The following is a 22,559-nucleotide window of genomic DNA, read 5'->3' as shown; positions in this document are numbered from 1 at the left end:
AAAGAACTTTAGGCTGGCAACTAACAACAAATTAAGCAGCTTGAATGAGATCACAAAAATACCATAAAGTTCAACCATAAACCTTACTCTTTTTTTATTAATGAAAAATATATATATATAAAAAAAATAGTATACTAACAACCTCTTGAACTCGCTAGTAAATTTTGTTTAGACAATCGAACTATGACATGTTCTAACTAAACATCAGAACACATGCTAAAACATTTTTATTAGACATTTCCAATGTAAAATTTAGAAAAATTGTACGCACACGTTTCAATCGTCCATTATGTTTAGATAAGTTAATTATTTAAAATATATCATCTTTTTTAATTAATATACATTAGACTAATAAATCGTAAAGAATGAGGCATATTTTAGACTTACATATCAATATAATCATACGCACAAACACATGAAATTTGAAAACACTTTTTAAATATATAATCTAAACTCAAAATATGAACATTTTATAACGTGTTTGAATGTCCAATAAAAATTTATTATAATTGAAGTATTTAAATAAAATTTACTAGTAGATTTAAGAAGTTGTCAATTATATATTCTAATGTACAATGTTTTTTTAAAAAAAAATAAAGGAAAAAGAAATGAAATAAATCTTTCCCAAAAATGGGTAAGTTCACTGATATTGGTTCGAAAATAAATTTGTTCTAATTAGTGGAAATTTTAGTTGAACTTATCAATCATATTAATTCTTACACTTAATTAATTTATAAAATAACATACCAATATTTGATAAATCAAGAATAGTGATAGATACATTGTATAGAGAAAAGGCAAACGAGTACAATCTTAACATGCATATTAATGCTAGTTAATAAGGTATTTTGAGGGTTTCTTTTTTTTTCATATTTAGAACCATGTTAATTCTAGTTTTGTACTTTGAGAAGTTTTTATAATGTACATGTTTATCCTATACACCTAATTTTAATATATTAGACCCTAAACTTGAATTCAAATTTTAACTTTGACCTTTTAACTTTCATAATGTACAAACAGACACTTTAACAATCCAACTTTTAAATAAATAAACAAATGAGTCCTACATGACATAATACATGTAAGACACCATGTAGGACAAAAAAATAACATGTAGGATGACATCCAAGACATGTATGTTTGTTTATTTAACTTTATACAAGTTTAAGTGTCTACTTGTGCACATCCGAAGTTGAAAGACATAACTATAATTCAAAGCCAAATTAAAGCACATGTTTCCTAATTTTTTCATTTTGCGCACACGTAAAAGTTCTCCAACCACCCAATTCCTTCAAGAGATCGTTAAAGACTTGGTTTTCGTAATTCTGTATTTTTTGAGGGGTGCGTGGTTTTATTTTTATTTTTTTGTCGAGTTAAATTTTGAAAATCGCAACTGGGTCATAGGATTTTGAAATCCAATATTGAAGTCAGGAATTTGAAAAATACCTAAAATCTATTTTCATCTCAAATTATTCGTAAAAATCCAAAAAGATAACACTAATACAATTTTTAAATATACTTAAAATTTTCACGATCAAACATTATTTTTAATTCCATTTCAATTGAAATTTTAATGACTAGTGAGTAAGGTAGTTGGATTGATACCGACCCCTCTCTCTAAATGATCCACCATTTTCATTCTCGTCTTTTTCAACTATCTGTACTTCTTCTACTATTTAACAACTTAGGTATCCTCCATCACAACTTGACTACTTTGTCGCTTCATTTAAGCTCATCTTTATGTTACGTAAAATTACGCACGATCAAAGATTTGCCATCTACTAGATTTTTATTGATATTATTGAATGATGTATAATTCTTGTCAAGGGTGTGGTTGTAAAGTTTTTATATCAAAATTCAACTAAATTCAATATTTATAATATGAAAAATACAATTACGCGTAAACATAAAAAAAAGTCACAATATATATAAAATTCTGTACTTAGGTCTGCATGTGTTTGATGTACTTGTTAAATAATAGGAATTTGAGTATATGCTCTATTTTAATAACAACTTCATGAATATTCTTTTTACTTTTACCTTAGTATTTGCATTAATGCATGCAGAGTTGCACGTACACGTTAGCTATTTTTCTTTATAACCGATAATATAAAGGCAGATATAAAAGTTCGACTTTAAATTTAATCGAACTCGATAACTTTACTAATAAGTATAAATCAAAGAGTTGATAAAGTATACTTAAACTTTATTCATATTTTAAAAAACGTAGAGAATTTATTTTCAAAAAAATTTCAACAGACTAAATAGTGAAAAAAGAGATAATAATAACATGAGCTAAATCTAATAATTTTAGCTTGAACGATACATTTATGTTTAACCACTTGCATCTTGTTTAAATGATTGTTACCCATTGTACTATTGTATTGCATTGTTAAAGTATTATGTTTGTTTTCATTGTTATTAAATTTTAATGTATCATATTGTTTAAATTCATAATTAAATAATAACGAAAAATCTTTGTAATGACTGATTTTAGCGTGAACTCATCGTTATCATAATAGTTTCTTCTTCATCTTATCTTTAATCATTATTTAATATAAACTTATTTTAGTCTTTAGCATACCTTTATACGATAACTATATTCCTAAATTATTGACGTGTGACATCATATATACAATAAAAAACAATATAATCTATTCAAATATTATATTTATTTAAAATAACACGATAAATTATATTATGATTATATTTATCATACGTATGAACTATCCAAACATAGTGTTGAAAATCAAGCTAGCAATCATTTCAATTCGCTATTATTTATGGAATTAAAATTTTGATTCCGTCACCGATATTCAAAAACTTTTCTCTTTCATTTCTTTAATTTAACAACATTTATTATCTCCCACCTGTAATTTCAAGCTTTTTTCTATTCTTATACTCCTAAATTCCTCTTATGTTTTTGCAGTCTCATTTTTTTCAACCAAACAACAATGGAGCCTTTCATTTTCACAATTTCCGCCATTTTCCTCTCACTTTTCATCTTCATATTAACCCTAAAACCCAAATCCAAAACCCTAAATCTACCTCCCGGACCTCCAGGTTGGCCGGTCGTCGGAAACCTCTTTCAAGTCGCCGGCTCCGGTAAGCAGTTTTTCCAATACATTAGAGATCTCAAACCAAAATACGATTCAATTTTCACATTGAAAATGGGTTCTCGAACAATGATTATAGTTACCAGCGCCGATTTAGCTCACGAAGCTTTAATCGAAAAGGGGCAAATCTTCGCTAGCCGCCCTAAAGAAAACCCGACCCGAACTATCTTCAGCTGCAACAAATTCACCGTCAATGCGGCGGTTTACGGCGCGGTGTGGCGGTCATTGAGAAGAAACATGGTGCAGAACATGCTTAGTCCGATTCGATTGAAGGAATTTCGTGATTGCAGAGAGACAGCAATGGAGAAATTGATCGAGCGGATTCGAGTAGATGCAAAGGAGAATAACGACGTCGTTTGGGTGTTGAAGAATGCGCGATTTGCGGTTTTTTATATTCTACTAGCAATGTGTTTTGGTGTTGGGATGGATGATGAAGAAATGATTGAAAGAGTTGATCAAATGATGAAAGATGTGTTGATTGTGCTTGATCCAAGGATTGATGATTTTCTACCTATTTTGAGATTATTTGTTGGTTATAAGCAACGTAAAAGAGTTAACGATGTTCGTAAAAGGCAAATCGAGACCCTCGTTCCTCTTATCGAGAAACGTCGTAGGGTTTTACAAAATCCTGGGTCCGACAAGACCGCAACCTCGTTTTCCTACCTAGACACCTTGTTCGACGTTAAAATTGAAGGTGTAGTCTCATCTGAGCTAACTTTTAAAGTTGAGTGGTATCAGAGCCAAACTCACTTTATTAAAATTCATTTCTCAATATAACTACTTAATTATTTTTTCTTGATAGGTAGAAAGTCAGGACCGACGAATGCAGAGCTTGTGACGCTATGCTCAGAGTTTTTGAACGGTGGGACCGACACGACAGCTACGGCATTAGAGTGGGCCATAGGGAGATTGATTGAGAATCCAAGCATACAAGAGAAAATATACAAAGAGATCAAAACCGTAGTAGGTGATAAAAAGGTTGACGAGAATGATATAGAGAAAATGCCTTACTTAAACGCAGTTATAAAAGAGCTTTTACGTAAACACCCTCCAACATATTTCACATTGACCCATACAGTAACGGAGCCCGTTAAATTGGGCGGGTATGACATACCCATGGATACTAATGTGGAGTTTTTTGTACACGGGATCTCTCACGACCCGAACATATGGTCCGACCCGGATAAGTTTGACCCGGATAGGTTTTTATCGGGTCGGGAGGACGCGGATATAACGGGGGTGAAGGCGGTGAAGATGATGCCGTTCGGAGTCGGACGGAGGATTTGTCCGGGCTTGGGAATGGCAACGGTACATTTGAATTTGATGTTGGCGCGAATGGTTCAAGAATTTGAATGGTTGGCTTACCCGGGAAATAGTGAAGTGGATTTTAGTGAAAAATTGGAATTTACTGTGGTAATGAAGAATCCATTAAGAGCTAAAGTTAAGCCAAGAACATAATTAAGTAATGCTCATAATTAAGATTATAAGTCAAAAATTTGATTTATAAAACAAGGTTTGTAACATTTTTTCAATATTGTAATTACAATATTCCACATTTTCTTGTTTATAACATAAATAAAATCTTGTGAAGTTTATTTTTGATTACTTTCTACTAATCCTAATGCTTATTTCTTCTTCTTTGATGGTCTAAACATGAAAACCACACAATAATAATTGAACATTAAGACTTCACCCTTAAAGTAGTTGTGATTATATTTTAAGTAGACATAATACATCAACGTGTTTCTTTATTTAGCACTCATATGAACAGGTAGACATATTCGTTTTTATGATAATTTACCCTTTACGTGGTGTTCAACGTGTATTACATACATGCAGGATACTTGCGTCTACTTGTTTAGCTTTATATAAATTTAAGTGTCTATTTGTACAGTTGAAGAATATAAATGCTAGCTAAGACCAAGTTAAATGACATGAAATATTTTGCTTATATTTGAAATCTAATTTAGCAGTCCTTAAAGTGACTACTTCGTCTGTTTCAATTTATTCGACATACTTTCCTTTTTAGTCAATTTTTAAAAAAATGATACATTTCTGTATTTAATGCTCTATTAGATAGTTTATAATTATACAAATATTCATAACTTATTTTACGCCACACCTTTAAAAGTCTTGAAAATTACAAGTGTGTAGAGGGACCAATGTAATTTTAATGTTCCATTTAGTAGTTGGACATTAAATATAAATAGTATTATGGATGTAGAACCAATTTTCTCATTAGTCCAATCATGCATGTGATTATGATGTCAAGTATATTTCTAGCCTTGAGTTATGGGAAACAACTTTATAAAACCAATAAAGATTGTATGCCCCAAAACATCAACAAACAATGCCTTCCACTTGTTAGCTTATTTAAGAAAAAAACTTTTTTCTCGTGTATTAGACAAGGTTGTTATCGAAAAAATAAAGTTTGTCTCATATTAGTAGTTCACTTTCTGCTATATGTATTTCTTGAAGAATTATTAATAAAAAAGATATATTTTTTTACTATATTATCGTTTAAAAAACTTTTTTGAGACGTTACTAATTTAACTCTTAATTTCTTCATGTTTAGCCGATGGGAGATTTAATATACATCCCTTTTAGAACTCGATATCCTCGTTAAGAATATAAAGTCTATTCAAAAAATAATTTAACTATTTCTGCGTTATATCGTTATATAATACTAAGGATAATATGAGAAAAATAATTTTTTTAAAGCTAAAATAAAACATTTATTTTGAAATATTAATTAAGTAAAATGAAATAAAGGGTACACATCACATACAAAAGAGAAGTCATTAATGAACCATGTGAATTGAAAAAAAAGAAGGCAATAAGTCATTTTAAAACAACATTAATGATAACAACATTTTCAGTTGGACGTCCAACAAAAAGTGGTTAGCTGGCACTTAACATGACATCCAAATTATAATATATATCGGTGAAATAAAAAGTTAGTTAGATGAAATTTATATCTTGATATCGAAAATTGATAATATGCTCTTTTGAGAAGCTTATAAATTATCATCGTGTCAAATCTTGCATCAATTAAGTGGAAAAGCTTTAAAGTATTGCCTTTTTCTTTCGAGCTTCTTATTCAATTTGCTTCTATATCAACAACTTTTTTTGTTCACTTTTACTTGTCATATTCAAATTTGATACCAAACTATTCCCATTAATTATTACATGCACAATTTCATATTTGTTATTACAACATTAACAAATTTATAAACTACTACTAATATAAAATTAATTATTTAATTAGAGGTTAAAACTTTGATTAAACTATATATCTTGATTGAAATACTATCTTTGTGTTGGATAATGAGAGGAATTGTTTGTAATTTCTTTTAAGTATTTATACATGTTTAAAGTATTAATATGATACAATTACAACGTTTTTGAAAAAGAAAAATACACAAATATCCCCACAGCCTATGTCTAAAATCTCAGAGACACACTTATACTATACTAAGGTCCTATTACCCTCCAAAACTTATTTTATATGTAATTTTCTATTCCTTTTCAACATACGTGGCACTAGTTTTAAAAAAAAGTCAACCAGCGATTGGTCCCACAAGATAGTGTCACGTAGGTCGAAAAGGGATAGAAAATTATTAATAAAATAAGTTCAGGGGTAATTGAACCTTAGTATAGTATAAATGTGTCTCTGATATTTCGGACATAGATTGAGGGATACTTGTGTATTATCCCTTTTTGAAAGCAAAAGTTAGGTCAAAAATAAACAAATTATAGTTACCGATTAATCTACCACAAAATACCAAAACCAAAACTTAAAAATACTTTATCATACCGAATTAGTTTGGTGCGGTAATGATATCATACTTTAAAAAAATCGAAAATTGAATTAAATCGAACCAAAATTTCAATACTTGTCATACTCAATTTTCTTGAAAAAAAAAAAAACATAATAAGAAATAACAATCCATAAGTTCTAAGTGAGATAACATTGAATATGTTCTACTAAACATGTATATGTAATTGACATTGCTCAGCAAAGGAAGCTGAACTAATTGATCTACAAAATTACAACCAATTTTCAATTTGAAAACTGAAGTATATAGCAAAGCGTAAGGTACCTAAAAAATGAAAGAAACAATACTTTGCTATATTTACAAAAGGCTATGAGTAGTAAGGTATATACCAACAAAATCAAAATCTGAGCAACGGAATGAACGCGATACCTACATTGTGAAATCTTTGAATCTTGACTTGAAAAGCTTATGCATTTGATGGGCTCTCAACTTGCTTGTTCTCTGAGGTTTTCGTGTTCTGACTATCCTCGTTTGATATGACGTTGTTTCCTCTGATTACCATCATACCAGCCTCGGGTGGACATTGAGCGTCTGTGTTGGAGTCCGTTCTCAGGCTGGAATGCCTCTGCTCAGCTGATAGACAAAGATTTGAACTGACATTCAGGGAGTCCATCTCAAAGTGAGATCGGATAGCTGAACTAAACAACGGTTGCATGAATCGCCTTTTTTCAGGTGTTTCACGTAGAGATATTCGACAAACTGGGCAAGTAGAGTGCTGCTGAAACCATATGTCAATACATGTTGCATGGAAAGAATGCCCACATATTGGCAAAATACGTAGCGCATCCTGCCTTTGATACTCAGCAAGGCAAACAATGCACCTATGACAATAAAGTTGGAGAAGTTGTAATAAGGGTAATTGCGTATGTTTTTATCTAAAGCACTATGGGGACAAGCTATGTATCATAGACACCTGCAATACGCGACAAGTTACAAGAGATCCGAAACTACATCATACAAGATATGGCTAAAACAAATGGCCTTTTTCTACGATTATCACTAGAAAAGGGTCATTTTCCTGTATGATGAATGATTATACTACATTTTGGGAGAAGCATGGGTGCAGTTGTAGTAGAGGTACTTTTTTGGCACCGAAATTTCTAATCTTGTATTTCCTTCAAGACCTCTTGATATGACATATATGGTCGTCGAACCTCACTAGAATACAATAACACTTACACCTTGCATGATTCTCAAGTAGAGTTTATACGGCTAGAGTCGGAATCCAGATATTTGAACTTAATACATTAGAACAGCTCTCCCCTTTCTTTGACATATTTGGAAAACGGAATCAGTTATAGAGTAGCTAATGTGTTTGTTCATTCTAGTCTAGAAGTCATCAACGAATGGTTTCAGTAAATCCTTTCCTTCCAAGCAGTTAGCTTCTTTGATATGAAGGCAAGTGCTTAAAATATATTTGATTTTTACATAACAAGAAGATTGAGCATCGATACGATGCAATCACATTGCACATAGATCTACTACACACCTTGTATATGATGTTTTTGACCCAACGCTAACCTGCCTTTTTATACTGACCAACAGAGACGTGTAATGAAGAAGATTGAAAACAAAACAATTTTCGGTTTCCTATGTTGCTTCATACTAGGTGTACTGATAATGTACATGTACACTAGAAGTTAGTAAACTCTATTAGGCTAATCATAGAATATAGGTCTCATCGAAGTTTCTAGTTTAATGGTCATACTCAATCTGATAAAAGGTGACATTATCAGTAGTAAAATCGGATGATAAATAGTGTTCCCAATGCATATAGTGAAGCTTGTAAGTATGCTAAAAAAAGTAGTCTTACTATCCACTGAAACAGAGAGGAAAAAGTTAACAGCAACCTTTCAAGTTTAATAGTTCCGTATTTCAATCACAGCAGTGGTACTATGCAGTCTAGTTATACTTTTTTTCTTATGTCGAGAAATCGGTCTGTGGCAAGCTCTAAGGACCAACCACATCCCTCGGAACTCAGAGATAATGGGCCCGCCCCTCTACCCTTCTCCACTTAAATTTTAAGCTTAGGGGCTCGAACCTTAAACCATAAGTCACAAGTAACTCAACCTTTCCCACTTAACAGTAAAAATGATTTGCATATTAACCAAGACATAAAAGTAGTGAACTTTCTCACATTACTTTAAACATATTATGGTTAATTACTGCGATAATACAAGATAAGTAGTGTTTTAGAGATGTGAAGAGTGAAATGAAATCTTTCATCGTTAGTTCACAGCGAACTCGTTGATTATATTTTAACACCACATGAAAGAGAAACAGGAAAATCGAAGATCTTTACATAGGTAGAATGCCTTCTTCTCTTGTTATGGCAGTTCTGACCGCCTTATCCAAAATGATTCGAATTACTCAAATTTGGATAAAATTCACTTTGCAGATCAAGTGGAATAAACACTTACTCTCAGTTGTTAAACTAAGTAAGAACTTAAGAAAAAACCATAAAAACTTAAATAAAGGGCAAGATAAAACTGTCTGCAAAGTTTAAATGGAACCACATACACATCATTCGGACATCATATTAAAATTTAACCACGTTGACTTCACAGATGTATAAACGTCGAAAAAGTACAACACAATCTGAACACATATTCATAATGCTACTTCAGCTTCTTCATTTTTAAAATTTTTATCCGTAACCATCAAAACTTTCTTTCCTGTTCTCGACAAATATATTAATAACCTATCTTATAAAGAAGTCAAGAACCACTAACTAGAAAGAAATGCTATTTATCTAAAGCTTGTATTATATGTAGAACTTAAAGCAAATATCAACTTACTGAGCATCTTCTGCGGAAGTAAAAAACACCTCCCCATATTTCTTTGTCGGGAAGTTGGCAACAGCAACAGGCTCGAGACCATGTAAGCCACGCTCTAACTGTACAAGGTAAACATACACTACTATTATTAAACCAAAAACCAGGATTAGTGACGATTCACCAGAAAAAATCATTCCGCTGCCACTAATAAATAAGAATCCAAGCGAAATATGGACTAAAATGCACTACTACTGTTTTAGTACTGTTTACTGATCAAGTACTACTAAATTTAGCTAGGTTGTGAGGTAAAAGATGTGAAGTGAGGGGAATAAGACCTGCACGCACAAAGCACGACATCATCAAAACAAAATTGATGTTTGTTTGAAAGGCCTCAACATGAAGAATATGACATATAGAATGTCCACAAAACATCTTTAACAAACTACACATCAAAGACCTAAGTGGCCTACAGTATGTACTGTGTGCTGGCTAGACTACTCAGATAATCAAAACTGCAGTCATGATCAGATTACGTAGGCGCTTGAACGTACATATTATTTGAAAATCAGTGTTTGTATTACAATTTTGTCCACTATATATACTACAATTGAAACACTGGTTGAAGAGTATTTCAATCACAAAACATCTAACTTTTTTCCAAGTGAAATTCTGTACAAACACAATTTCAACTTCAAATACTTGTTTTTTCAACTACTACAAAATCACAAGGGAACAGCATACAAATAAGCAACAAGATGTTGAAACTGTATACGAAGACAAGAAACCACTATACTACTAAACCAGTAATGAAACAAATGCTTACAATGCTAAGATCAGATCTAGAAGCGTATGCGAAAGAGCGTCGTCTTGCATTCAATTGAATTCTTGCACAAATTAGCCTTGTGCACACAAATACTATAAACATGGTACTAACAGCAAATCCAATCACAGTCATCACCAAATTTGTCCCTGAAGATATCATTTCACCAATTTCCCCCCAAAAATAGCAACTTTACTGTCCACTCCAACAACCAAAGATTAGAATTTCCCAGAAAAGTTCAAGTTTTGCTCTTCTCATTCCAACATAAACCAAAACACCAATAACTACGCCTTAGTTCCAAACAAGTTAAGGTCGGGTATATGAATCCCCACTACACCCGAAGAACAACAATTACTACCCCCTAAGTCTCAAACAAATTAAGGTCGGCTATATGAATCCCACTACACCCGAAGAACAACAACTACTTCCCCTAGTCTCAAACAAATTGAGGTCGGCTATATGAATCACCACTATACCCAAACAACAATTACTACGCCTTAGTCTCAAACAAGTTAGAGTCGGCTATAACCAAATTCTACACAATACCCAACTCATCTAAACACATAAAAACCTAAAACCAATCCCTAAAAACATGACTAGAGTCCTCTTCCTTCCCCACTCTATTTTTTCACTTTCAGAAACTATATAAAGAAACCCCTTATAGTACTTTCTTCATTTTTCTCTCAAAAATCTAATCTTTCTAACACTTGAGGCAATTTACTTAAGAAATGCAGCCAAGAACCTAATCTTCACTTTCAATTTCCAATAACCCTTTTGTAGATTTTCTTTATAGCTCATAAAAATACAATCTTTATACCTCTAGAAACATTTTGGTCACCTATATTTATGCATGTATATATATATGTACTGTATATTTGAATCTTTAAAACTTTGCATTTTAATCAAGAAGAGGGGTCAGCATGTTTTCTTGAAATTGTCATGTGGAGAGAGAAAACAGAGCAAATTAAGAGACAGATTATGAGGAAATTAGTGAGAGACATCTCAGATCCCTAATCATAAGTGATTAGTGGAGTAATTTTTTCTTCTGAGTTAAACCAAGTAATTGAGTTAATTTTTTTTAAAAAAATTATAGTACAATTATTTTTAATTAGATTTTGGGGCCCCATTACTTTGACTCTTCTTCATTAATCATAGAGTGAACTATATATATAATAATAGAATCTATTATTTATAAAAATACATTATTTATAAAGATACATCTCAATTATCAATTGTTTTATTTTGACGGATAATCAAAATATATTATGATAACTAGATAGTGATAATTTAGATATATAACTCGAGAAAATGAATTACTTTGGATGTGCTTTCAATTATTAACTCTTAATCTTATGATGAGTGGTATTGTCATCATATCAAAACATAAGCTACGAGTTCATAGTAATTTAGTAATTTTTGTGTAAATTATGTATATGCATAACGATAACACTAATAAGTATTTTGTGAAATCTGATAAAGTGAATCTGAAAAGGGTAGATACCTGACATTATCTTTATTTATCTCTTGAAGATAAAGATAGTATTTTCGAAAGACTATCAACTCAAGTAAAGCAAATCAAAATAGTATTTAAAACAAAAAACGACAGTGAAGAGAAATATAATAACTAATAGTAGCAAAATAGTGACGGAGCATGTATGTAAGGAACCTCATAAACAACAAGGTGTGACACTAACATTGTAAACAACATACGCTATCTAATATCAAATTCAAATCAATCGATAAACAGCACTGAAACTAATAATTATTGTGAAAGAACATGTTTGTTGCATCTAAAGATTTTCTTGTGACACACCAATAAAATTATTATTATTAAAAAGAAGTTAGAAAGATTTTGGGAATCTGCTTTTGTAATTTTATTTTTTTATAATTAAAAAAACTCACTCCCAAAGAGAATAAGTACAAGATTCTTGTTTTAATAAGAGCAAAAGGTTAGTTAAATATAAAGATTAAATACTTTGCTTCTCCAAACAGTCACATGCCCCATGTAGTAGTTTTTAATCTTCAAAGGTAGTGAGCCCTAGCTACTAGACAAGTCCAAAAAGTAAATAATTAAGATCCGATTAAATTTAAATTAATATATATATTATACTAAAATATCTTGTATTTCTAAAAAATTATTCGATTCACGGAATTTGATATCCGATCAATACTCCCAACATGATTTACTGGGTAATATAATTTTGAGGGCAACACTTTCAATAAAAAAATTTATTTTATTAACATGAGATTCAAAATTGAAAACTTTGATTCACCAAGGAATTCTAACAATCACATCACTATTTATTATCATACAAGCTATTTCATTTTTCTATTTTATATGAGTTAATTTGACTTGATGCGGAATTTAAGATAGAAAAAAATATTTTAGATGTTTATGTGACTATAAATCATTTCATTAAGATAAAATATATTTTAAAATTAATTACTACTTAATATAAAAATATGTCATTCTATTTTAGACGCGCCAAAAAGAAAAGTGAATCATATAATCATACGATCTTTTTCCTTTGTTCACTAACATTATATATATATATATATATATATATATATATATATATATATACAACTCTTTTTTTCTGGTTGTTGGTGTATTGACTGACATTATTTAGTGTAAACCTAGTAAAACTTTTTTGTACTTGTAATCCAATAATTAATAATATATATCCAGATAATTTTTGTACTTTGTAATCCAATAATTAATAATATATACCCATGGATTCATAGGAACCAATGCATGTGATGCTGAAATGATGGATCCAGAGTTGTTACAAGGTTCTAAATATTAGTCATTTTGATTAACTGAAAATGTATTAAACAATTACACATTTTTTTAAAAAAAATCAAAACATTATTTTAATTCACCCTTCTTGTGAAGTGTTAATTGAATACAAATACCTTATGAATAAAACTATTAGAATGTCTATTCGTTATTATCCTCTATCATTTTAGCTATTTTCATGTCTATTAAGTAATTAAAAAGTACAAGGTATAATTTAAATAACGTATTACGAGGTCTATTTTGTATACAAAGTGTTTACCCAATAAAATAGAAATCGTGATAAAAATTTAACGACCACATAATATCGTAAAATTATAAAAAAGAACTATTAAAATTTCAAAAAAATAATTAGTTCTTTTCCAAAAAATATCAACCTCGACATTATTTAGTTGTAGTTATCTTATATATCTCTTATCCATTTTGTCCACATGCATCATGACTTCCCACTATAATATAGTTACTCTTGCCATCTACAATTTGTTGAATATATATATATATATATATATATATATATATTATTTATTTATTTATTTGTCTAGATAGATATAATTGTGATATGGGTGAAGTCAATTGAAGTGTTGATCATTTATTGTAGAAAGGATATGATTTACTTTATTCCATATTCTCTTGTTCGATTAAATTCAATTTCGTATAATATAGATATATAAATAAGAAAAATTTTATTATCAAGAGTTATTTTACTTTTGAAATTTAAATATAAAATTTTTTATTAAAAACGAAAGGATTTTATTCATGCGATCACATTCTTTCTAGTAATAAAAATGACTAATTAGTTGAGACGAGAACTTGCTTGAACGGTTCAAAATGTAAGAATTAAATTATAAGTATTTCTAAACATTTATATTCTCTTTTTAAAAATCTCAAGAGTATGTGAAATATCAGTGTCTAAATCAAATGGGGTTGTTGTGGAGAAAAACATCATAATTAAAATGCAGAAAATGGAACAACTTGTAAATTAAAAATATATATATATTTTTTTGTTGTTGTTGGAAAAGTAGCTACGAGTTGTAATTAAATGACATAAGCGATGATGAGAATATATATCTTCCTTCGTATGATAAAAAAAATTAATTAGTGTGAAAAAAGTGACAGTATATATATCCACTATGCATTTAATAAATTTCAATTACTATCGACTTTTAGCTTTATATATAAGGGTGAGCTATTGTATTATTATTTGAAAAGATTATATTATTATTTGAAAAGAGTCAAATTGATATTTTTCATCTAAAATTAAATTTACACTATATAAATAAATTTATTTATTTTTATGTCAATATTTATTATATATTAAATTTAATTACCTTTTTTATATGTTTATAATTTTTTTTTTTGTATATTTTTAAGGGAAAAGGGTTTGATATACCCCTCAACTTTGTCATTTAGAGCTGATATATCCCTCGTTATAAAAGTGGCTCATATATACCCTTACCGTTATACAAACGGCTCACATATACCCCTACTGTTACAAAATGGCTCACATATACCCTTTATTTAACGGAAATTAAAAAATTAGTTTTAAATTTATATTTGTTACTTCTAATTTTTTTTAAAAAATTATTTAGGGGTATATATGATTCTTTTATCTAAGTTCAAGGCATATTTTAATTTTATTATAATTATTTGAGTTTCTTATTCTTATTTTATTTTTTCTTTCATTCCTTAGTTTAAAGAAAAAAATTTAAACTATTTTTTTGTGTGTATTGTAGTTTAATTTCGTATTTGAAGAAAAAATTTGGTCATCTATAATAAGTTTTACAAGAATATTAGTGAAACATAAATAAATTTGATTATCAAAATAATTATTATAAATTAGTCATTAAAACAAAAAAAAATGTTTGACAAGGATTAAATTTACTCATATGGGATTATATTTTTTAGAAAAAAATAATAAAAATTTAGATTAAATTTATTATTTTTTTCATTTTTGTTAGAGGAAAAGGGTATATGTGGGCCATTTTTTTACAAGTAGGGGTATATATGAGCAACTTTTATAACGAGGAATATATCAGCTCTAAATAACAAAGTTAAAGAATATATCATTCCGTTTTCCTATTTTTAATACAAAATAATAATTGTGACTCTTTCACCGAAAATTATCAATTAGCTAACCTTCGTATTCTCAACCTTAAGAATTTACCAAGATAAAAGAAAGAGAATAAAGGACAATTTGATCCAACTTGATTATTCTTTTTATTAATTGTAATGATAATGTCTCAAAGGGGAAAATATCTATAAAAAAGAAAAAGAGAGAGTGACATAAAGTGCAAATAATTGTCAATTCAAATAAATTACCTAATTAAATTAATTAATGATTTACATTTGTTACTTTTTTCTTAGTCCCCTAAATATCTTGTCTATCTAAATTTGGTATAGTTTAATATTTTGTTTTAATTTTCTTTATTAGTACCATTATATTGATGTTACATACTAGCTTTTTTTAAAAAAAATTATTATATCTTCAATTAATTACTTTGAAAAAGATAGTAATTTTTTAAAATTTTAAATTTTTAATTCATCGACTTCATGATTAATAGAAGTAAAATGATAAGTTTACTATGTCATTTCTATATATATATATATATATATATATATACCTTCACACAATACAACAATCTCTTCACATCGATACGTGTAGGACTCCAGATAAAACACAAAATTATCATGAACACACGTAAAAACGAATGCATCTTTATAATGGGGTCTCCATTTTTATTTCGTTTTTTGTTTTTAAAATCCCATGTATAAGAAAAGACAAAAATCTAACTTTTAAATGATTTTAGTGAGTACCACTAACTTTGGGACACTTATGATTGCACCATTGAATTATTAAAATAGTTTTAACTTTAAGCAAATTGCAAGATATACTTTTTTTCTTCTTCTAGTTAATGCAAAAGGTGTAGATAATTTTTTTGTTTTAATTTTAATTGACACTCTAATTGGGTAATGGACCCTCCCACTAATCATATTGCTTAATATTTTAATTCTTTGGTGAAGAGATAATCACCATGATTATTAATCTAAATAACCTCCCATATCATTTTTAGATTAGAAAGTGCCTATTAATATATATAATTAGTGTATAATTTATATATATATATAGTAAAAGATGGTTAGGCCCATAATTGTGTTATATATGGTCCATCTTTATATTCATTTGTTTTGGGCCTGAAATATAGCCTCCAAATTCCTATGTGAATATGTAATCTTTTAGGAAAATTCCACTAGTTTAAGAGTTTAATTACTTAGATACGCTCTAATTTATAATATTATGGATCTTATCAGATTTTATTGCAAAATGTGTGTAATTTGTTCTAGATATATTGTATCTCTTCACATCTTGCTCACGACTCTCTCATGTATTTGGTATCACAGATACATGGGAATCATAACAGATTCATACATATATCTGGTGCATTTGTATGTATCTGGATACATGTCTATCTCCCTCCCAATATTCTTGCTAGCCTTCCTCCTCATCTCGCTCTCGTATCTCCTTATTTTAGTGTATGTTGTAACAATTTTTTTTAATTTAATATATTTAACTGCAAAATACACGTATTTTTCTCGATATATGATAGAAAACTCTTAATAAGATAGTTTTCTTTCGTCTTGTGTATGGTTGTAAGGAAATTCGTATACCACAAATTTAAAAAAATATACCACAAATTTAAAAAAAGCATGTTGATTATTAAATATATGATTAAGTCCAACGTAATTTTTAAAATTAATTTGCATGATTTCCAAAAAGTAGTAATGTAATATAAACACGGGGTAATTCATTGCTACTTTCCTTCCAAATATATATTGTCATGTTTAAATTCTTGAGAATTAATTTTAGTAATATTTAAAATTAAATTCAAATTTGGTAATTAACAAGAAGATTAGTAGTCAAATTTGGTAATTAACAAAAAGTTAGAGGATTAGACTTACTTAACACTTGTATAATACCTCCAACTATCCGAATACTAGATGGATTAGGCTTAATTAACATAATATTAGATAGATTAGGCTTAATCAACATACTATATAAACTCCACAATATTCAATTAAATTCTATTACACATACCAAAAAAAAAACAAAAACAAAAAAAACCCTAAGTACAAATCAAATGGCATTATCAAAATCTAAGCATAGTTTAGGTTTTCGATTTCATCCTAACGATAAAGAGTTGATTAACCATCTAAAAAGATACATGTTCGATGGAATTCTTCCACGTCCCAATGTTATCAAACAAAAGGACGTATTTGGAGACTTAGAGCCATGGCAAATTATCGATGGAGAAAAAACATGTTATTTTATTACGCGATTAAAGAAATTCAAGAATTCGAACAAGAAATTCTCAAGGACAGTTGGGAGTGGGACTTGGAGTGGCAAAGCATGTGCTGTTCCAATTAGTGATAAATCAAATAAAAATATTATAATTGGATATAAGAGAAGTTTGAGGTATAAAAGTGATATTGAAAAAAATCAAAGTAAAAAATGGCTTTTGAAGGAATATATTTTGCCATATGAGTATATTAAGAAAAGTAACAACAAGGATATTTTCGTCATTTGCAAAATTAAAGAGAAGAAAAAAGGAGAAGACGGAAATAATAATGATGACGATGATGACAATGATGTTGAGGATAAAGATGTTGATGGATTAGTGAATTATCTATTTGAAGGTAATTATGATCAAGTAATTAGCAATGATAATGACAATCAATTAGAGGGTAATTATGAAGCAAGTACAAGTACATTGAACAATAATGGAGAATTAGGTATTTAATGGAAATAATCCATATGAGAATTCAAGTATTGAGGCTGTATTGGATATATTTGAATTTTAATGTTTATTAGCATGCAATTTTTTTTTTTTGGTTACATTAGGTTATAAACTTATATATAGCTTGAATATGACTAATTTTCTTTTAGAAAAATATGAATTTGTGGTAGAGGACATATTGTTGCATGAGTAGTTTTCTTTAAATATTAATACAATTTCTTCTTTTATTATATATCTTGATCATCCTTATTTTGGTATAATATTTACCACGTGAAGTTAAACGCTATAAACAATACGCTAAGAATTAAAAAAAAAACAAACCCTAAATCAATAATATTTTTGTGCACGTCTACAAATATTTAAGGCCTTTTATTATAATTTAATATAAAATTACTAATTTTATTAAGACGTTCCTGACACATATCTATAATTTCCTTTTTTTTATTTTAAAAAAAAACACAATTCTTCAGTTTTTCAAGAGCAAACAAGTCAACAAATTCTTGTCTACCTCAACAATACACTTGAACTAATAAAAGTTTCAATAATTATTGATGAGCCTAATTTAAAAATAAAAAAAAAATGTCACTGAACATAGTGCAAAAATGGAAAAAAAAAATTAAAAGTAGAATATGCCTCTCTAAAATCCTAAACACAATTATGAAGAGATATTAATTAGCTTGATCTTTTTGTTTATTAATTGCATACAACATGTATTAGTTATATGAGGCAAAAGAACTCCAATTAGACTTAATGCAATTTAACAAAACTTAATCTCGAGCTTATATACATATTTTAAGTACAATTACACAATTGTAAGCATAAATACAAAAATCTAATTACATGATTTTGAGGATGCAATAATTAATTTTTTTCAAGTCAAACAAAAATTATAGAAACAAATGCAAATAATGGAAACTAAAAAAGGCAATAAACTAAATCATTAACTTTTTGTTGTATACACATTAACACAAGTCAACCCAAAGAGAGTTCTTCAAATAAAAAAAAGATCATAACATATACACACCATCAACGACTTAAAAGAATCTCTATACTGTCAGTATAATTTATTAACACTTAATAACGGTTTGTCCATTTTATTTTCACGTAACTAGTTTTACTTATTTAGAACTAGATGCCTTTGTGCTGCCTTGCCCTTGGCCACCACTACCACCACCACCATCGCCACCAGATATAACCTCTGGGGTTTTGACTTTAAATTTTTCAAGTTTCAATCGAGATGGATCAATATCGATTCCTCTACTCTTGTTTAAAGAGTTATCACTTGGGCTCCTTTTGAATGAATTCTTCTTGAATTTCTTTTCTTGATCCTTATGGTTTGAAAACACTACTCCAATTTTCTCAAATATAGGAATAAAATCTTCATGATGAAATGGAAATATTTTCTTGAAGAATTCTCCTCTTTTCATGTAGACATCTCTAAAGAAATCTAGTAGTATAATCAATCTTGGATCAACTTCTTTTCCTGATTTCCATCTTATCATCATTGGATTTTCTTGAATATTTTCAACATTTTCAACAAAATCAAGAATTGATTTTTCCTTGAGATCTTCCATTGACATATAGTTAATAAATTTGTTTGTACAAGATAAACTTAGAGAAAGAAGAATTAATTAAATAAAAATGATAAAAGAAAGAATGTTGAAATGAATATAAATGTATGAGAGGACTCTATGATTGGAAACTTGGAATTAATAAAATAGGGTAGTTGAGGCTTAGGATTAAGTTTGGAATGTTTCTATATATAAAGTTTGTAATAGGCGGTTTGAATTAAATTTGAACAGGTTAATTTATTAATGTAGTATGTATTAACGCGCTTTAAATTTGTTTGGATAAAAAATAGATTAGACATGTCACAATCACGATATCCTATGATGAGGAAATGGAACATTAATTTTTGAACCGGTAAAAAAAAAATTGGTCAATACATGGTCATTTGATAAGATTGTTGAGGTGGATGTACGGTATACAAAGACTAAATACGATTAAAAATGAAGATATTTAACATAAGATTGGAATGACGTTTGTGATAGATAAAATAGAGAAAGCGAAATTGAGATTGTTTGAACATCTAAAAAGGAGATGGACAAACACCCTAATTGGGAGATGTGAGAGATAGAAGTAGCTAGGCCCAAAAAGTGTTTAGAAGTGATAGGACATGGTATGACACAAATTTATATTATCGAAGATATGACCTTAGATAGAAAGACGTGAATAACACGCATGATAGAATATTAATAGGTCGTGGAGTTTAAATCTTGTTGGTATTTTGTTATTGTACTAGCTTATTATTATAGTTTTTTTTTAACTGTAGTATCTATACATCACGCTCAGTTGTTTATTGTGTTTTAACCACCACTAGTCCACTTTTGTTACATTCTCGTAGAATTTGCATTGCCCGTTGTTAGTTTTTAAGTTTTTTTCATGAGATTTCAAAAACAATCTCTCTATCTATCTACGTAGGTTTATCAAGAAAAATGTAAAAGGGGAACTAATTCATAGTATTAATTTTTTAATAATTTCATACATATTCCTTTTTAAATATTTTATGACCTTAGTATAAAATATATTCATCTAACTTACTTATATCTTTCTTTAAACATCTCACGTAATTATCACGAAATTATTGAAATCATTAAGGATATATTTAATTTTGAACAAGCTAAGTAATATTATTTGAAACGTGCTTGCCACGGATAATTACATTAATAATTATTTTAATAGTTGTGTGACACCTATTTTGAGATTAATAATTATTTTAAACTTAAATAACTTTCTTCATTTATTAATTTATTATGACTAAGATAAGATTTGATTTGATTTTAGCATAGAATATAATGATTAGCACATCATTGGAGATTTTCAGATGCATTATGATTGTACACTTGTCCCAAATGGAATAATTGAATATCTTTGTGCTTAATGTCAAAAATTAAAATGACTTTTAATTTTTTTTTTCTTACGTTTTCCTAAATTTCCACTCACATTTTTTAACTAAAGAATAAAGAAAAAAAAAATGAAACAAAGGGACAACAAAATTCAAATAATAATAATAATAATTCATATGTAAAAAATATCAAATATACAAGTAAACGTTGCTAGAAGGATCATCTATAACCCTACGTAATTTCTTAAAATTTACTTAGGGGTCTAGCCAAAATTAATTATTGGAACCATTTGGTCTAGCCACTATAACAACATGAGGAGTCTTGATCTTAAATTTTTCATTTCTCATTTCATCTCCAACACTTAAACTTCTCTTCATAATAGTTTGAGTTTTCAACTTCTTTTTATTCTTTCTTATTATACCAACCTTCAATTTCTTCAACATCTCTATTGATTCTTCATAATCAATTTTCTTCAATAATTCATCCCTTCTTTTTATATACACTTCCCTTAATGGTTCCAAGAGTTCCATTATCATGGGATCAAGATGTCCTCGATCTTCGTTTTTATTATTATCATGATCAAAATCATTTCTGGTATTATTACTAGTACTTGTCTTAGATGGCATATTTCTTGTTTCTATGGTATCATACAAGTCATGAGTGGACATTTTTTAAAAAAAATATGGAGTTTTATGCTATGTTTGATTAATTTAGTTTGGTTGCTCCTACATATATATAGAGAGAGAGGGGTTGAAATTAAATAAAGATTTCTTCTTTATAAACGTGTAGTTAAACTTGACAAGCAAATGAATTAACATGACTAGTCAAATTTGACCTAGTCATATTGAATTAATCTTGTTTGATATTTGATTCCAACATTGAATTGTCACAATCAATTCTATTAACCCCAAGGTTTGTAGTGGGAGCTGGATTAGCTATCCCTGCATCGTTAATAAGAGGTTTTTTATAAATGCTAATATTCTTACACGTTATGAATTCAAATTAGCTATCCCTCCATCGTTAATAAGAGGTTTTAAATAAATGATGATAGTCTTACACGTTATGAATTCAGATTAGTCGGGAGTTCTTTGTTTACAATAAAGCTAACTGTCCTTGAGAGGAAATTTTAGATACTATAATTCGTCTTGCATTCCTTATGATAAAAGAGATAGTAAATTTTCATTTAACTGTAATTGAGTGAATATAATTACATCCAGATTCACTAAAACCTTTAATGACGTATATATAAAGTGTTGATCATAAATATCATATTTATTATCGCCACCAAAATTCTTTATTTGTTGTAGTAATTGAGAAGTCAAAACTCTTAGCAAATGTCATTGGAAAACAAAAGAATGAAATGTGGCGCAAGTGATGAGGTTGCTCCTCCCTTAACCAGAATTCTCGGATTTGAGCATTGGGTATTAAGAAATCCTTGGCTGGGAGTGCTACCCCGAATAGAGGCCCCACTCGCACAAATCTGGACTAGTCGGACTCCAATACGGATACCA

The 22,559-nt window shown here is 29.0% G+C and overlaps 4 protein-coding genes across 4 annotated transcripts; 2 read left to right on the top strand and 2 right to left on the bottom strand.

Moving 5' to 3' along the window:
- The first annotated feature begins 2,904 nt into the window (after window positions 1-2,904).
- Window positions 2,905-4,721, top strand: CYP77A20 (cytochrome P450 77 A20). Its single transcript, NM_001323301.1, has 2 exons — window positions 2,905-3,810; window positions 3,919-4,721. Exons 1-2 carry the CDS (start codon window positions 2,955-2,957, stop codon window positions 4,572-4,574), a joined length of 1,512 nt encoding a protein of 503 aa, NP_001310230.1. The 5' UTR covers window positions 2,905-2,954; the 3' UTR covers window positions 4,575-4,721.
- A 2,347-nt stretch (window positions 4,722-7,068) lies between these two features.
- On the bottom strand, window positions 7,069-11,622 carry LOC101252244 (RING-H2 finger protein ATL38-like). Its single transcript, XM_004249950.5, has 3 exons — window positions 10,556-11,622; window positions 9,754-9,851; window positions 7,069-7,776 (listed from the first exon to the last, which is right to left on the bottom strand). The coding sequence occupies exons 1-3, from the start codon at window positions 10,712-10,714 to the stop codon at window positions 7,362-7,364; spliced, it is 672 nt and encodes a 223-aa protein (XP_004249998.1). The 5' UTR covers window positions 10,715-11,622; the 3' UTR covers window positions 7,069-7,361.
- Window positions 11,623-17,485: 5,863 nt separating this feature from the next.
- On the top strand, window positions 17,486-18,145 carry LOC112940371 (NAC domain-containing protein 83-like). The gene has a single exon (XM_026028429.2). It carries the CDS (start codon window positions 17,486-17,488, stop codon window positions 18,143-18,145), a length of 660 nt encoding a protein of 219 aa, XP_025884214.1.
- A 1,115-nt stretch (window positions 18,146-19,260) lies between these two features.
- LOC138339657 (uncharacterized) lies at window positions 19,261-19,716 on the bottom strand. The gene has a single exon (XM_069291523.1). It carries the CDS (start codon window positions 19,714-19,716, stop codon window positions 19,261-19,263), a length of 456 nt encoding a protein of 151 aa, XP_069147624.1.
- Between the last annotated feature and the right edge of the window lie 2,843 nt (window positions 19,717-22,559).

This window comes from Solanum lycopersicum, chromosome 11 (assembly GCF_036512215.1).
Source record: "Solanum lycopersicum chromosome 11, SLM_r2.1".
In the NCBI taxonomy this organism is placed as follows: Eukaryota; Viridiplantae; Streptophyta; class Magnoliopsida; order Solanales; family Solanaceae; genus Solanum; species Solanum lycopersicum.
The sequence above is the reverse complement of the archived record's forward strand: the minus strand, read 5'-3'. Positions and strand labels throughout refer to the sequence as shown.

Bases quoted from the DNA above. Each gene is read 5' to 3' on its own strand.
- LOC138339657 (XM_069291523.1), bottom strand. From the start codon at position 19,716: ATGGAAGATCTCAAGGAAAAATCAATTCTTGATTTTGTTGAAAATGTT.
- LOC112940371 (XM_026028429.2), top strand. From the start codon at position 17,486: ATGGCATTATCAAAATCTAAGCATAGTTTAGGTTTTCGATTTCATCCT.
- CYP77A20 (NM_001323301.1), top strand. From the start codon at position 2,955: ATGGAGCCTTTCATTTTCACAATTTCCGCCATTTTCCTCTCACTTTTC. The intron at 3,811-3,918 runs GTGTAGTCTCAT...TTTTCTTGATAG, and splicing joins GTTCGACGTTAAAATTGAAG to GTAGAAAGTCAGGACCGACG.
- LOC101252244 (XM_004249950.5), bottom strand. From the start codon at position 10,714: ATGATATCTTCAGGGACAAATTTGGTGATGACTGTGATTGGATTTGCT. The intron at 9,852-10,555 runs GTAAGCATTTGT...TACCTTGTACAG, and splicing joins CTAGATCTGATCTTAGCATT to TTAGAGCGTGGCTTACATGG. The intron at 7,777-9,753 runs GTAAGTTGATAT...TTATTGTCATAG, and splicing joins ACTTCCGCAGAAGATGCTCA to GTGCATTGTTTGCCTTGCTG.